Source organism: Chanos chanos, chromosome 6 (assembly GCF_902362185.1).
Source record: "Chanos chanos chromosome 6, fChaCha1.1, whole genome shotgun sequence".
Taxonomy (NCBI): Eukaryota; Metazoa; Chordata; class Actinopteri; order Gonorynchiformes; family Chanidae; genus Chanos; species Chanos chanos.
The window spans coordinates 25281716-25297057 of record NC_044500.1 but is presented as its reverse complement, the minus strand read 5'-3'; the positions used below and the strand labels follow the sequence as shown (position 1 = coordinate 25297057).

General features: G+C 42.1%; 1 protein-coding gene across 2 annotated transcripts in view; it reads left to right on the top strand.

The window, feature by feature from the left end:
• Positions 1-3580, top strand: part of lhfpl4a (LHFPL tetraspan subfamily member 4a) — a 24599-nt gene extending 21019 nt beyond the window's left edge. Inside the window, exons 4-5 of one of the 2 annotated variants that reach the window (XM_030777781.1) lie at positions 525-557; positions 3527-3580. In XM_030777781.1, coding sequence (XP_030633641.1) covers positions 525-557; positions 3527-3580 — 87 coding nt within the window. The remainder of the gene's footprint in view (positions 1-524; positions 558-3526) is intronic. The other variant, XM_030777780.1, reaches the window with a different exon arrangement.
• The last annotated feature ends 11762 nt before the right edge of the window (positions 3581-15342 follow it).

Below are 15342 nucleotides of genomic sequence, written 5' to 3'. Positions count from 1 at the left end.
TGCTAATAACTTGGCTCGAGCGCATACGTCAGGTTGGGAAACACGTACCATTGAATCGGGATGCGTTCCGAGCTGCACTGCAGGCGAGCGCATAGTTGCCGTCACATTTTACAGCAGAGAAGAGCTGGATAAAAGACAGTAGAGCGTAATTACTATACGACGAACAGGAAATTACGTTAAAAAAATAGACGTGTCTGTCTTTAAAAGTGGATGGAAGTTTGTGGGACCTACATATCCAGTGTGTAGCAGTTGTTACTTGTGAAACATTGATCGCAACCTGGGAGAACATTTTTTTAGAACTCTGAGATCTTGTGGAAAGCATTTAAGTTTGCAGGTAGGGGGTTGGAACAAAATTCTGATCTAAGAATAATGTGAGTGTTTATCTCTAACATTTAGTGCTCAGGGAAAAGTTGGTTTGAGATTTCCTCCAGCCGTGTTTGATATGACTGATCAGTAGCATGTGCTGTGTAATACTTAAACACTAATAACAAATATGACTAATATTGGCATTTTCCCCTCAACAGCTTCACCTGGCTTCTGGGCTCCGATTGGACGGAGTAAGATAACTCAGATCGACCAGTTGACTGGTTTCCCTCATCAGTTGATTTGTCTTGTATAAAATTTGCATGTTTTCCTAGCATGCAATTCTAATCTGTCCCAGCCCTTGGCCTTTTGGGCTTATATAAATAAATAAAAAGATCTTCTGTTTACAGCGATGTCAAAAGACTGTATGACTAGGTCTCTCTTCCATTGTCCATGTGTGTTTCCCTGTCTTTCTTCTCCAAAACACAACCATAACCTGGTACAGATTGAGGTGAGAATATGAGACGTGTGTTTTAGGTGTGAGCATTGCCCTGAAGGTAAAATGACCTGAGCGCTGTCAGCTGTTACTTTACCCTCACTTCAGACATACTCTCATTCAGCCAAAATTTATCTGTAAAAAAAAAGAAACTTCCATGACTACTGTAGCGTGCTTATCCACAGTATTAAGAGCAGCAGTTTCAGGCCTGTGTCTCCTGACAGTCTGGTTTTTACTTACGTCTTTATCCATAGGTATAAATGAATAAATGCAAGAGCTGAGACCGTCTGTGCCATGTGCAGGACACTGTTTAGTAATCAGTGTGTCCACATAATCCGTCTCCGGCCAACACATAACGATTGCCCACAAAGCGGAACCACTGCTCCTGGGCACCAGGCCCAAACCTTTTGTAAACATTCCAAGTGAGGGATGAGAGAGGGAGGGGTGGACCAGGTGGCATCTCAGCATTCCACCGTATGTTTCTCTCTCTCTGTTTCTCTGTTAAAGACCTTTAAAAGGGTAATGTCTTAACAGCACGGTGTTTATGTCATGACAGTACTCTTCTCCTGCGTCTGGCCAAACGTCACACCTGGACGTGTGGACTTACAGGAGCTGAGAGCAGATTATTACAGCTGTAATCCCCCCCTCTCTCTACCCCACCCAGCATTATCGCACTCTGCTCCACAGAGAAGTGCAGACACATCCCTGTCATTGTTTTTTTTTTTTTTTTAAATATATAATCCGATTTTCATTAAATTGGCTTTTGAAGGGATGAGTCATTGTAAAGTACACCAGTACTGTGCTCTGAGACCTCTACCAGCTCCACACCACATGTCAAAGTGTGTGGCCTACTGATGACATGGGCGTGTACAGTGTGTGGAACACATGCTCTAAGAGTCTGTATGAAACTTTGAGCCTTTTGAGTATGTAACAGGTAACTCAGTACAGAGAAACATAACCACATGCACACAAAGTCAGATGACATGGACAGGCATCATGTGACACTGTTTTGAAAGTAGTGAAACTGTAGAATGAAAAGTCAAGGGAGAAGAGAAATGACATTGGCCAGTAAAAGTGCAGAAATATGATGTTGTTTAAGAGTGACAGAGTGTTAAAAGTAAATGGTGAAAGACTTTTTTTTGAGATAGCAATAAACTTGCACAGAAATGTGGCCTTTAAATGATATTACTTTTGTCTGTATGTTTTCTGTGCTGGAAATTGGAGTTATAAAGGCAATTCGCCCCACTGCCCACTTTAACATTTAACTACATTGTGTTGTGTTGTTGTTTTTTTCCCCCCTGCACACTGCAGGAGTTTGTACTGCATCATTTTTTTTGTATTCCAAATCCAGACCTGGCCTTCCTGTGCAGACCTGTGGAGAGAGTTGGGAGCAAAGAGAGAGAGAGAGATAGAGAGAGAGAGAGTTGCATATATCACAGAGTGAGCAGATACATGGTCTGTACAGCACCTGGCTGACATAACATTTATCTGGGTTTAAAATCTTTCCCTGAATCAGCCTCAAACAGGCCCAAGTCAATTCTACACAGACAAGACATAAATGGATGGGCTCTCTCTCTCTCTCTCTCTCTCTCTCTCTCTCTCTCTCTCTCTCTTCTCCATTCCATAACCGTAAGGGCACAGCAGTGTGTAGGGTAGAGTTTCTGACAAAATCAGAAGACAGAGCACCTTAGAAATACAGAGAGGGTGTACACATGAATGAGTGTTTGTGAGGTGAAAACAGTGTTTTAGAGTGAGTGCGTGAAAGAGGGTGTTTAATGATAGAGAGAGAGAGAAAAACTCCTTATGGATGCCCAGTGCCCCGGTTGTATTTCACATGGCCAATTGACACTTTCCGTTTTGTGGGTTCGGCAGAGTGGAGTGGGATTGGGGTTGGCAGGGCATGGCACGAGCACTGAGCCTTAAATTGAGAACAGAGACAGTAAGAATGAGACAGGCCTGGTGTGTTGGAGACAGTAAGAATGAGACAGGTCTGGTGTCTCGAAGGGAAATGCCCAGCAGAGAGACCAGTCACTGTACAGAAAAAGTGGCAAAACACAGCAGCTGTAGTTTGATTCACATACACTGAAGTTCCCGTACCACAGCTGTGTGAAGTAGGCGTCAGCATTAGTGGTTTGTAGTGCCATACCTAAGAGACCCGCCCTCATATTACCAGTCATCAATGCAAAGGAGAGCCTTACAGAGCTGGGCTGGGTTTAACGATTAGACTAAAGGCTATGACGCCCCTTTGATCACAAGCAAAGAATGAGACTTTAGCCCACTGAATTAGCAGAGGTGATCAAGGTTCTGGTAGTGTTTTATTTATTTATTTATTATCCCCCATGTTGACCACCAAGTTTTTCCTGAACCCTCTGAAAAGTCTATCTCTATCCTTACCCTGCTCCTAAATCTCGTAGGCAGTAGTCTTTCTGTCTTTACCCCTGTCTGCCCCCTCATCGCTTCCTTCAGAGAGTGGTCTGCAGTGAGTGAATGTAGGTAATCTCTGTGGTTGTCAGAATAACCGTGGCCAATGACTGGCCTGGGCCAGGTGTCTGCCCCTGTTTAATCTCAGCAGATCCCTCTGATGGAAGGATGGGAAGGTCTATGTTCTAATGTGGTCCCTGTGTCCACCTCAGTCTCTCTTCCACTTGCTTTGGTACTGTCTTACCTCATGTATTTCTCTCTCTCTCTCTCTCTCTCTCTTCTTTCTTTTCCTCTCTTTTCATGCAGATTGAAATCCGGGACACAAAGGACCCTCGTTTTGGAGTCCAGCGGTTTCACTGAAGAGACGCCCCCTCCTGTTCCTCTCTCTCTCAGTCCCTATCTCCCTCTGTCCTCAGGTCACGGGCTTGGACCTCAGTTTGGGAGCTGTTTGCTCAGCTCTGTGTAATATAGCACTGGACTGGATCGTATCTAAAGAAGAGAAACTATTCTTACACAAACAAAACCATTTGAAGTGAAATCAAAACAAACAAACAAACGAACAACAACAACAACAAAAAAACAGCTTTACAAAAATTAACAACTCTGGGAAAGTAATGAAACACACACACAGACACACACACACACACAGACACACACATACACACAGACACACACACACAGAGTATCATTATCATTATGTTACTACAATTATTATTATTATTATTATGACAATGATGATGACGGTGATGATGAAGATGTAATGATGATGATCATTGCTTGCAATTGCAGTATTTCATTCAAATTTACAAACAACATTTTATCTGAAACGGGGAAAATTAACTATTTCTAGCTTTAAAATATACATTATAATGAGTTACTGCATATTTACAGGCGCTTGGGTGCTACTTTGGAAACAGAGAGAAAAAAAATCAAGCCAAAAATTCAAACAGAATAAAAATAGAAAATTTTTGTACAGCACAAAATGTAATTTTGAAGATGACCTTTTTCTGACAAGGTTTGATTTTGATCTCCCCTCTTTGTACATGTGGTCTGTTATCAGAGACTTTCTGAGGAAAACTAAAAAAAAACAAAAAACAAAAACAAAAAAAAAAGTTTGTTTGTAAATAATGTGTTTCTATGGAAACAGGGTACAGACTCAAAGCATTTACTGACCCAAACCGTATTCTTTCTCAGCTCTGGAGTGGAAATCTGTTGTCTTTTTTCCTCCCTTTTCATCGACTATGAACTATATCTTCAGACTTTGACAGGGACTAGAAGAGGCCCAGTGAAGGGGAGGGTTAACTGATACGTGGACATATCTTTTGGCATGAAAGCATCTTCTCCGATCTCTCATTTCACTTCATTCCAGTAACTCACTCTTATAGTCCTTTTTTTCCTCAACTCTTTTCAAAAGAAGGAGAGAGATTCTGGCACAGAGCGATACCTGGGACTTTTTCTCTTTAGATTGCTCTAACTAACTCAATAACATTGTGGTTTTATTCATCTTTCAATCCTTTTGGCTGTTTGGATTTTTTTGTTTGTTTGTTTGTTTTTGGTCTCATTTTCCATCTTGTCTTGAGAAAAGCCCTGCATGCTGCATTCTACTCAGGCCCATAACCACAGGCAACCCGCCGACCCAAAAGACCCAGTCACCCAGTGACGAGTTCCCATCACCACCGCCAACCAGTCCCTGCAAGTCAAGCAGCTGTCAAACTATACAACCAACCCAATCCACACATGTCACAGGTGTGATACCCAGCCAGGATCACGAGAGGAATACCTTTTGGACTGTGAGACATAGTAAACATAACGAAGATCAAGCAAGACACTCTCCATAGAAAGGACCCGAACTCCAAGCCACCACTCAGACAGTTGTGTTCAGTCTATTTTCATGTTTGTTCTGACTGGGATTAGAAAGATTACAAAGATTTTTTGGTTGTCTTTCTTTTTATCCTGCTTCATCCCATGGTATGACCTTCAGACTGGTGGCTCCTTTTGTGCACTGCGTTTCCCATCATCTGCACTATGGATGACACATGAAATTCTGGGACTTGAAATGACGAGAGAGACTAAAAGCTTAAGAGCATAACTGTCAGAATGGTACTTTCTCTCTCTCTCTCTCTCCCTCTCTCCCTCTCTCGCTCTCTTGTGTAAGAGGACCTACCCCCAAAAAACCCTCCCATGGATCAGGACCAGGAGGGATAGAGAGAGATGGAATGGCCCTATCTGAAACGATGATAAAGTGGCAGGAGGGAAGAGAGAGGATGAGAGAGTGAGAGAGAGAGAGAGAGACAGGAAGAGACAGAGCATGAAAGAGAAAGGTGGGAATTGGAAACTCAGTTGTCTGTGAAACAAATATATAAGCAATGGCCCCTGTGCTGCCAAGACAATAAACAGCCAGAGATTCCCTTACCTTACAGCTCCTCTCTGCTGTCCTCCAACTCTGTCTAATCACCCACATACACCAGAGACTTGTAAATGCAAAATCTATGTTTTCTTGATAGTATTTGAATATCATAGTGATTCTTTATAACTGATTTAAATTCTCACTCCATTTTCCACTCTTTTTTCTGTTTTTTTTTCTATCTGGATTTGTGGTAGATTCTCACGACACGTGAAACATGTCCTCTTTTTACTGTGTGTTCCTTTGTTCATGCCTTTGCTTTGGGTTTCATCATCTTACCAGATTGGAACTACTGCAGAGAGTTCTGTGGGTGCGACCTTTCGTCGAACTAGTGAAAGAAACTCAATGCAACAGTGCGTCTAGCTAAAACAGAGTTATGCGTGTACGTGTGTGTGCGTATGCGTCATGGCACATTCTCTCTTCCTGACGTAGGTTGGCACTGCCGGTTATGACACCCTGTCAAAAATATTTAGAGGGGTTTTACTGTGTGGAGAGGGTTTCGTTTTGGGTCTTTTCGTCAGGGTGCCCATATGATTCCCCTGTGTGCCGCCCGCACTCACCTGTTTGTCTGTCAACACATGCTTCCTGCCATCCTCCTATAGCAGCCAAGAGAGAAGGAAAGCAAAGTGAAAATACCATATGTGTGTGTGTGGGTTTGTTTTTGTTTGTTTTGTTTGTTTTTACTCTAAGAGTACAGTGTGCAAAGGCGCTGCAGACGTGGCTTGAACACTAAAATGGAGCTGTACTCTGAGCTTTCACATTACACACACACAGTCACAGCCACCTCTGTCTCAGCTCAGCCTGAAGAACTGACATGAATTATGACTATTTCCACAGGGTGTAGGAGCTTTTGTTGCATCTGCCCTTCTTGTTTGATATACTGAACAATGGAACTAACAGGTCACCTCCAGAAACGTGACCTGAGGTCAAAATATGTAACTGGCATCTCGCATAAAATGAAAAAGTATGGTTTGGCAATTCCACTTCTATCACAACATTGTTTCTCCATTGTTACTAATTCTGAATTGGTTCCTTAATGCCTGAGATAAGAGACATAGAGAAAAACCAGAAGAAAAGTTTATGGTTTCTATAAAAAGATAGCCATTACAGAGGACATTCAAACACACTGGGATTATTTTTAAAATCTGTAATGGTTGTCCAAAAACATGTTCTAATCTAATGTCTAATCTCTTATAGATTTTATATTCTCTCAAACATCGAATATTTGTCTATATGACAGAGTGTGATGGACAAAGCAGACATTACTGAAGGCCAATCCTGTATCTTTTCCTCACGTAGGAACACTTAGTACACACACAATTTTTTTTATCCTCACTTTCGTTTGTTTTTAAAATGTGCCAAAACTATGGTCACAGACTACTGTGGACAGGTATTACATGGCTGATTTGTAACAATGATTACAAACACTGTGGACAGGTATTACATGGCTGATTTGCAACAATGGTTACAAACACTGTGGACAGGTATTACATGCTTGACTTTTAACTATAGTTACAGAACACTGTGGACAGATATTACATAGATGATTTGTAACTATGGTTGGAGAATACTGGACAGGTATTACATGGTTGATTTGGAACTATGGTTACAGAGCATTGTGGACAGATATTACATGGTTGATTTGTAACGATGGTTACAAAACATTGTGGACGAGTATTACATGGTTGATTTGGAACTATGGTTACAGAACACTGTGGATGAGCATTACATGGTTGATTTGTAACTATGGTTACAAAATACTGTGGATGAGTATTACATGGATGATTTGTAACTATGGTTACAGAACACTGTGGATGAGTATTACATGGATGATTTGTAACTATGGTTACAAAACACTGTGGGTGAGTATTACATGGATGATTTGTAACTATGGTTACAGAACACTGTGGATGAGTATTACATGGATGATTTGTAACTATGGTTACAGAACACTGTGGATGAGTATTACATGGATGATTTGTAACTATGGTTACAGAACACTGTGGACAGGATTTACATGGTCAGTTTTCTGTATGTATCTCTCTTTTTCTTTTCACAGCATCACATGTTGAATGCTTTTTATTTGGAATTTTTGCTTTTCTAGATGTAAATGTTCTTTTTTGATCTGGGATGCTCTGAAGTTTATCAGTATTACAAAAATGTTACGAGAATGTTTCTGTAAGATTGTCTGAGGGGAGTGACTGGCATCATTACCACCACGTATACATTATTGGTGTTGTTGTTTAAAAAAAGAGGTAAATAAATGAATTGATCATTATCCCATTTGGTTTATTTTACTTAACACAGGTGGTGGAAATGCTTTGATGTTGTGTTATGTGTCTGTATTTATCATTCCATCACATCTATGAATAAGGTTATAGTTCAGATAAGGTTTAAAAGTCTTTATAATCGCCAATCAGTTACATAAGCCAAAAAACCTCTTTCTGTCCACTCGCTTTCCTTCACATTCTTCTCATGACCTGAATAACATGTTTAAAACATAACATAATAGCAGTGACCTCTCTTGCCACACACACACACACACACACTCCTGGTCTCATCTGTTCTTGTGCACTGAGGCAGTATGGAAATGTCACTGGACTGTCACAGATCAGCAAGATGCCTTCTATAAGAGCTAACTCTTCTCAGCTCTGTTTTACAGCATAGAGAACATTGCAAACAAAATACATTCAGCTATACTTTTATACAGTCAGCTGCACTCTCATACAGTCAGCTATATTCTCATACAGTCAACTATACTCTCATACAGTCAGCTATACTCTCATACAGTCAGCTAAACTCTCATACAGTCAGCTATACACTTATACAGTCAGCATACTCTCATACAGTCAGCTATACTCTTATACAGTCAGCTATACACTCATACAGTCAGCTATACTCTGATACAGTCAGCTATATTCTTATACGGTCAGCTATACTCTCATACAGTCAGCTATACTCTTATACAGTCACCTAAACACTCATACAGTCAGCTATATTCTCATACAGTCAGCTATACTCTTATACAGTCAGCATACTCTCATACAGTCAGCTATACTCTTGTGCAGTCAGCTATATTCTTATACAGCCAGCTATACACTCATACAGTCAGCTATACACTCATACAGTCAGCTATACACTCATACAGTCAGCTATAGACTCATACAGTCAGCTATACACTCATACAGTCAGCTATACTCTCATACAGTCAGCTATACACTCATACAGTCAGCTATACTCTCATACAGTCAGCTATATTCTGATACAGTCAGCTATACTCTTATTCAGTCAGCTATATTCTTATACAGTCAGCTATACACTCATACAGTCAGCTATACACTCATACAGTCAGCTATACTCTGATACAGTCAGCTATACACTCATACAGTCAGCTATACTCTGATACAGTCAGCTATACACTCATACAGTCAGCTATACTCTTATTCAGTCAGCTATATTCTTATACAGTCAGCTATACACTCATACAGTCAGCTATACACTCATACAGTCAGCTATACTCTGATACAGTCAGCTATACACTCATACAGTCAGCTATACTCTGATACAGTCAGCTATACACTCATACAGTCAGCTATACTCTTATTCAGTCAGCTATATTCTTATACAGTCAGCTATACACTCATACAGTCAGCTATACACTCATACAGTCAGCTATATTCTTATACAGTCAGCTCTATTCCTATACAGCCAGCTATACACTCATACAGTCAACTATATTCTCATACAATCAGCTATACTCTTATACTGTCTGCTGTAATCTCATACAGTCAGCTATTCTCTCATGTTGTAAACACTGCTGATTGAGCCCTGTTCTGAGGTGCATTGACCAGCACTGCAGACAAAACTATGGGAAAAGTAAAGTTAATTTAAACAGATTCTTCATTCAAAACCTTTTCTTACTCGGTGCACAAAATAAAACACAGTGTAAAGTTTGTGTGAGGTACAGCGCATGCTCTATGGAATCCTCTTACCAGGCCCTATTGTGACAGAAAGCATTCAGCTGAAAAGACTACAGATAGTAACTGAAAAAAGGCCAGGGAAAAGTAGAACACAGTTGAGGATGAGGGACTAGGTCTCAAGATGGCTGGTGCCCTCCAGTGTGCCAATGAGCAGGTGCATTCTCCTTCCTCATCCTTAGAATGAAGATCTGCCACAATGACACACACAGTGCTGAAAACTTTACTAGTGCATGCAAACTGTGTGTATTTCACTTTTGTGGCTTAAAGCACATGCTTTCCAGATCGGGGCAAAACCCAGCTTCAGGTTTTATGGGACAGCATTAAATACCAGCTGCCGGACTCCATTCCGTTTACTGTCATGCAGTTTGGGAAGTGCCTCTTAGCTAATAATACACATCTACACACACTGCACTGAGCTGGTTAGCATGTGTATATGTGAGCTTACACATCCACACAGATTCATAAACACTATCTCCAATCTAAAAAGCAAAACTGAAATTCAATGAAAGGAGTAATGTGTTGGAAATGATTTACGCGTTTATTGGCATATAGATCCAATCTCAAGTGGTCACTCGAGACACAGATTCTAAAGCCAGGTGTAAACGGACGTACTTAGAGCTGTCCACTTGTGATCGGATCACCAAAATCGGATCTTAATGCAAGGTGTAAACAGGTCCATAGTTATAATTTGTGAACGAATCAGTCGTTCCTACACTGAGCCTGTGCAGTGGCCATGCGACAAGTGAACAGGAGACTCAGGAACCGAAGACCCACGCTGTGTCCAAAATCACTCCCTACTCACTATTCCCTACTTACTATGTAGTGTTACATGGAACACTCACTGGGGGATAAAGGCAGACAGCCGTTGATACATTTCGGACATTATGTGGATGTTACACTGCGGCATAATTATGCGCCGGATATTTGTAATATTTTATCTCTGTTATCACTACAAAATGGTGGACTCACCATATAGTGCCCTATATAGTGAGTAGTGAGCGGTTTCGGACACAGTGCCATAGTTATGAGTCGTGAATGAATCAGTTCTGCCTACACTGAGCCTGCGCAGCAGCCATGTGACAGGTGAACGAGAGACTCAGGACCCGAGGACCCGTAGTTATGAGTCGTGATATGATCAGTCGTTCCTACACTGCGCAGCGGTTATGTGACAAGTGAATGGAAGACACAGACCCAAAAGACCCGTTCGTGAACCTAGCTGAGCCTGAGTGGCGTACATGTGCGGCCTAGGGGAAAAGTGAACAAATCACTCACTTAGACGACTTGTCACTCCCGAGTCATACAAAAGATTAGTTCAGAATGAGCAACACATCACTAATCCACACGCACTGCAGTGAGTTGGTTAGTGTGTGTATGTGAACTTAAACATCCACACGCACTGCAGTGAGTTGGTTAGTGTGTGTATGTGAACTTAAACATCCACACGCACTGCAGTGAGTTGGTTAGTGTGTGTATGTGAACTTAAACATGCACACACACTGCAGTGAGTTGGTTAGTGTGTGTACGTGAACTTAAACATCCACACACACTGCAGTGAGTTGGTTAGTGTGTGTATGTGAACTTAAACATCCACACACACTGCAGTGAGTTGGTTAGTGTGTGTATGTGAACTTAAACATCCACACACACTGCAGTGAGTTGGTTAGTGTGTGTATGTGAACTTAAACATGCACACACACTGCAGTGAGTTGGTTAGTGTGTGTATGTGAACTTAAACATCCACACACACTGCAGTGAGTTGGTTAGTGTGTGTATGTGAACTTAAACATCCACACACACTGCAGTGAGTTGGTTAGTGTGTGTATGTGAACTTAAACATCCACACACACTGCAGTGAGTTGGTTAGTGTGTGTATGTGAACTTAAACATGCACACACACTGCAGTGAGTTGGTTAATGTGTGTATGTGAACTTAAACATCCACACACACTGCAGTGAGTTGGTTAATGTGTGTATGTGAACTTAAACATCCACACACACTGCAGTGAGTTGGTTAGTGTGTGTATGTGAACTTAAACATCCACACACACTGCAGTGAGTTGGTTAGTGTGTGTATGTGAACTTAAACATCCACACACACTGCAGTGAGTTGGTTAGCGTGTGTATGTTAGCATGTTCTTTTTAGCCACAGTGCAACCATGAAAAGATGGTTGGGAGCTTTGTGTCAGTAAGTGTGTGCGTGTGTGTGTGTGTGTGCGCGCGTGTGTGTTTCTCATCCCTTTCCCAACTCGTCTCTTTCTCTCAGTCTGGCTCTTCAGTCTGTCCCCACAGGGCTACAACCCTAACTGCATCTTTCTGCTGGAAAAGAAGTCTATTCTTGGGCTGAGGGCAGGTTAACTCAGCCCTAGACTGGATGATGTTAGAGGTTTGACCTCTAGAGGTTGAGTGTGTAAAAGCAATCATGACTGTGTAGAATGAGCCTTTCTCTGCAACTGTGCAATAAAAGAAAAAAGGTTCTCAAACATGGCAGAATACATGGGAGAAAAGGGAGAGGCACATTTGAAGAGAGCTGAATGTAGAGAAAAACACAAATATGGAGAGATTAGATTTACAGGGAGACACAGAAGGAGAGAGAGAAAGGGGGAGATGGAGAGAGAGAGGGAGAGATGGAGAGAGAGAAAGAGAGAGAGAGATAGCAGATGGCCAGTCTGGCATGGGTCTGCTGAGAGTCATTTCCTGTCAGCTCTCTGGTGGTTAGCAGCACTAGTAGAATGAACTGATGAAAGGAGGGAGGTAGAATAAAATGACTGTCTATGTTGGGGTGGGGTGGGGTGGGGGGGGGTGGGGTGGAGGCAAAGTTAGAGTCTGTGCCAACCTGCCAGCAGACATTAAACGGACAGTGATGGTGCTTCCAAGAACACAGAGGAGCTGTGGAGAGGTACCGTCAGGCCTGCGTTTGCCCAGATCACCATGCCACAGGAGCCTGGCATCACCATAGAAACCCATCACGGGCAAGGGCTGGCACTGAAGAAGGTCCCGTGCTGTGACCTTACGTCTGGCCCTGTGCTAAATGTTCACCTGTGTGGTCTAAATGATATCACTATTCCACACAGCATGAATGAGACGCAGAGATAAATTGTCTGAGAGAAGGGTTTATGTGTACACAACTTCTTATATACTGGTAAAGTAGGGGGACAACTGAGAGAGAGAGAGAGAGAGAGAGAGAGAGAGAGAGATGGATGGAAAAGAGAAAAGAGGTGAAAATGAAGAGGGAGTGTTACACAATACAGTCAGTGTAGACGACAGAAAGCAGGTGAACCATACTGAATCATCAAACTGTGAGTTCATGAAACACACACACACACACACACACACACACACACACACACACACACACACATCCTACCACCCTGTCTGAGACAGCAACCATTCATGCCTACTAGAATCCTCTGAGAGTGTGTGTGGTCTGTGTGTATGTTTGTGGATCTGCTGTGTACTGTACTGTCAGGGTGAATCTGTGTGTTTCTGAGGGGGGGGGGGGTGTATGTGTACGTGTGTGTGTGTGTGTGTGTGTGTGTGTGTGGCCTGTATTTGAGAGAACAGGACAGAACATGGACAGAAAATGAAACAGCACATGGGAAAGAGCCTGTAGGTTAAAGTAACAAAAACCGTGCTCAAAAAAGCAGCTACATGTGTCAATTAAAATTAAGTCAAATATTAATTACCAATATGAGTTATGTATAAAGGAGCTCCAAAAGTCAGTGCTTTAATTAGTGTGTTTCTATAGCAACACTACATATCTAACAGAGTTTGAAACAGGTCAGTAAGCAGTACACAAAGCTGAAGTGCATTGATGACAAAAACTGCAATGTAATGGAAGAGTATTGAGAATGAGGACAGGGGAGACAGGCCAGACCGGGAAATAGTGCATGAGACGAGAGGAACAGTGGTCCCAGGTATGCACTGACAGACAGGGATAGACAGGAATTTAACTGGATAACGACTGGTAAAACCACAAAACCACAGTCTCAAAAATGACCATGGAACTGAATGTACATCTCCGTGACCCAGTCTTAGTTAAACCTGTCTGTTGTGAGCTTCATGAAGCTTGAGTTTATGGGAGGCGCAGGATTCATAAACTGCTTTCAGCTGTGGCTAATGTTCAGCGAGCAGAACACCTGGTGCCCCGGGCAGTGAAAAGAAACCATGATTTGATGAATCACGTCTTCGTGTCAAACCTGCATGAGCTGTGAGGAGCTGTTAAACATGATGTTAGGGCTGTTTGGGTTTTAGCATTAGCTGTAAAATATGATGTAAGAGCTGTTTGGGAATCAGCTGTTAAACATGACGGTAGAGTTGTTTTGGTATGTTCATTAGCTGTAAGGAGCTGTTAAACATGACAGTGGAGCTGGTTTGGTATGGACAGCCACCTCACTGCTGTCTCTGGCTCTCATGATTGCTCTGAATATGGTAGAGTAAGGAGCGAGGACTGAGGAACATAACAGCGTTTTAGGTGACCAGGTGCACTGTCTCCTGAACATGTTCCCTAATTCTTAGATCACAACATCCCAAAACATGCTGCTAAAAGAACTCATTGGTCGTTTCATGAGCAGCAAGATAAAGTCAGACACCATCCATTGCGTCTCCAGTTACCAGGTCTATGCATCACAGAATCTTTAGGGGGAGCTCTGGAGCACAGAATGTAGAGATTTCCTGTCTGAATAATGGTCAGTATCCCACTGGAACCAGTTCAGAACATGATCTAGCCGATCTAGCCGTGGCAGCCATGGTTCTAGAGGTTAGAGAACCAGGGTTGTGACGTGGTTCTATAGGTTAGAGACCTGGGTGTGTGACTGAAGGGTTGCAGGGTTTGATTCCAAGGACCGACATCTGTGTGCTCTTAACCCCAATGCCCCCGAGTGCAAGGAATGTTGCCCACTGCTCCTGTGTCTGGTGTGTGTGTTAACTACTGGTGTGTTAAATGCAGAGGAAATTCACTGTTCACAGTGTGTGTGTGCGATCACAGAGACTTACATTACATTTACAAAAGAACAGAAACTGTTCTGAAGATTAGCAGCACTCCATATAAGAACTACAGAACTCTCCTGTGTTCTCTTTCACTTCCACTGTCCGGAGGTTCCGTCTGAGATAGTATCTAATGTTCTCATTGAAGAACTGTATGTGTGGTATTACATGTCTTTGTACATTTTGGGGTGTGTATTAACGGCGTAAAATAATGAATGAAATAATCTCTTCATTTGACAGATTAACTAATCCAGAAATTCAGTAAGAGCAATGAAGTGACATTACAGCAGGTGGAGAAATAGATGTGACGTCTGTAGTCTGATTTAGCCTGCCTATATTATACTTTGCAGCATGTTTAGTTTGTCTTAAATATGTTGGTATGTAAAAATCAAGTGAATTAACAGTGTTGTAGTAGACTTTCACCCCATGCCATCTCATGTTGTATTTTCCACTTGGTATTGCAGAAAGAGTCATGTAAGAGTCATGGCCTATATGTGTGCTATAGCATATGCATGTTATTTTCATGTGATTCAGTCCATGTGAGTTAGTGAAGCCTTACTGTTTCTCAGATCTGACTTAGAGCATGAACCATGAGGCCTGAGTGGACTCTGAAAACAAGCCATAGCAATCATCACTGCAAATCATTTCACCAAGCCAGCTCTCTCTCTCTCTCTCTTTCTCTTTCTCTCACACACACACACATACTCTCACAACTGACCTTTTCCCACATACACTGTTCTCCTGCTCCGCTCTGAC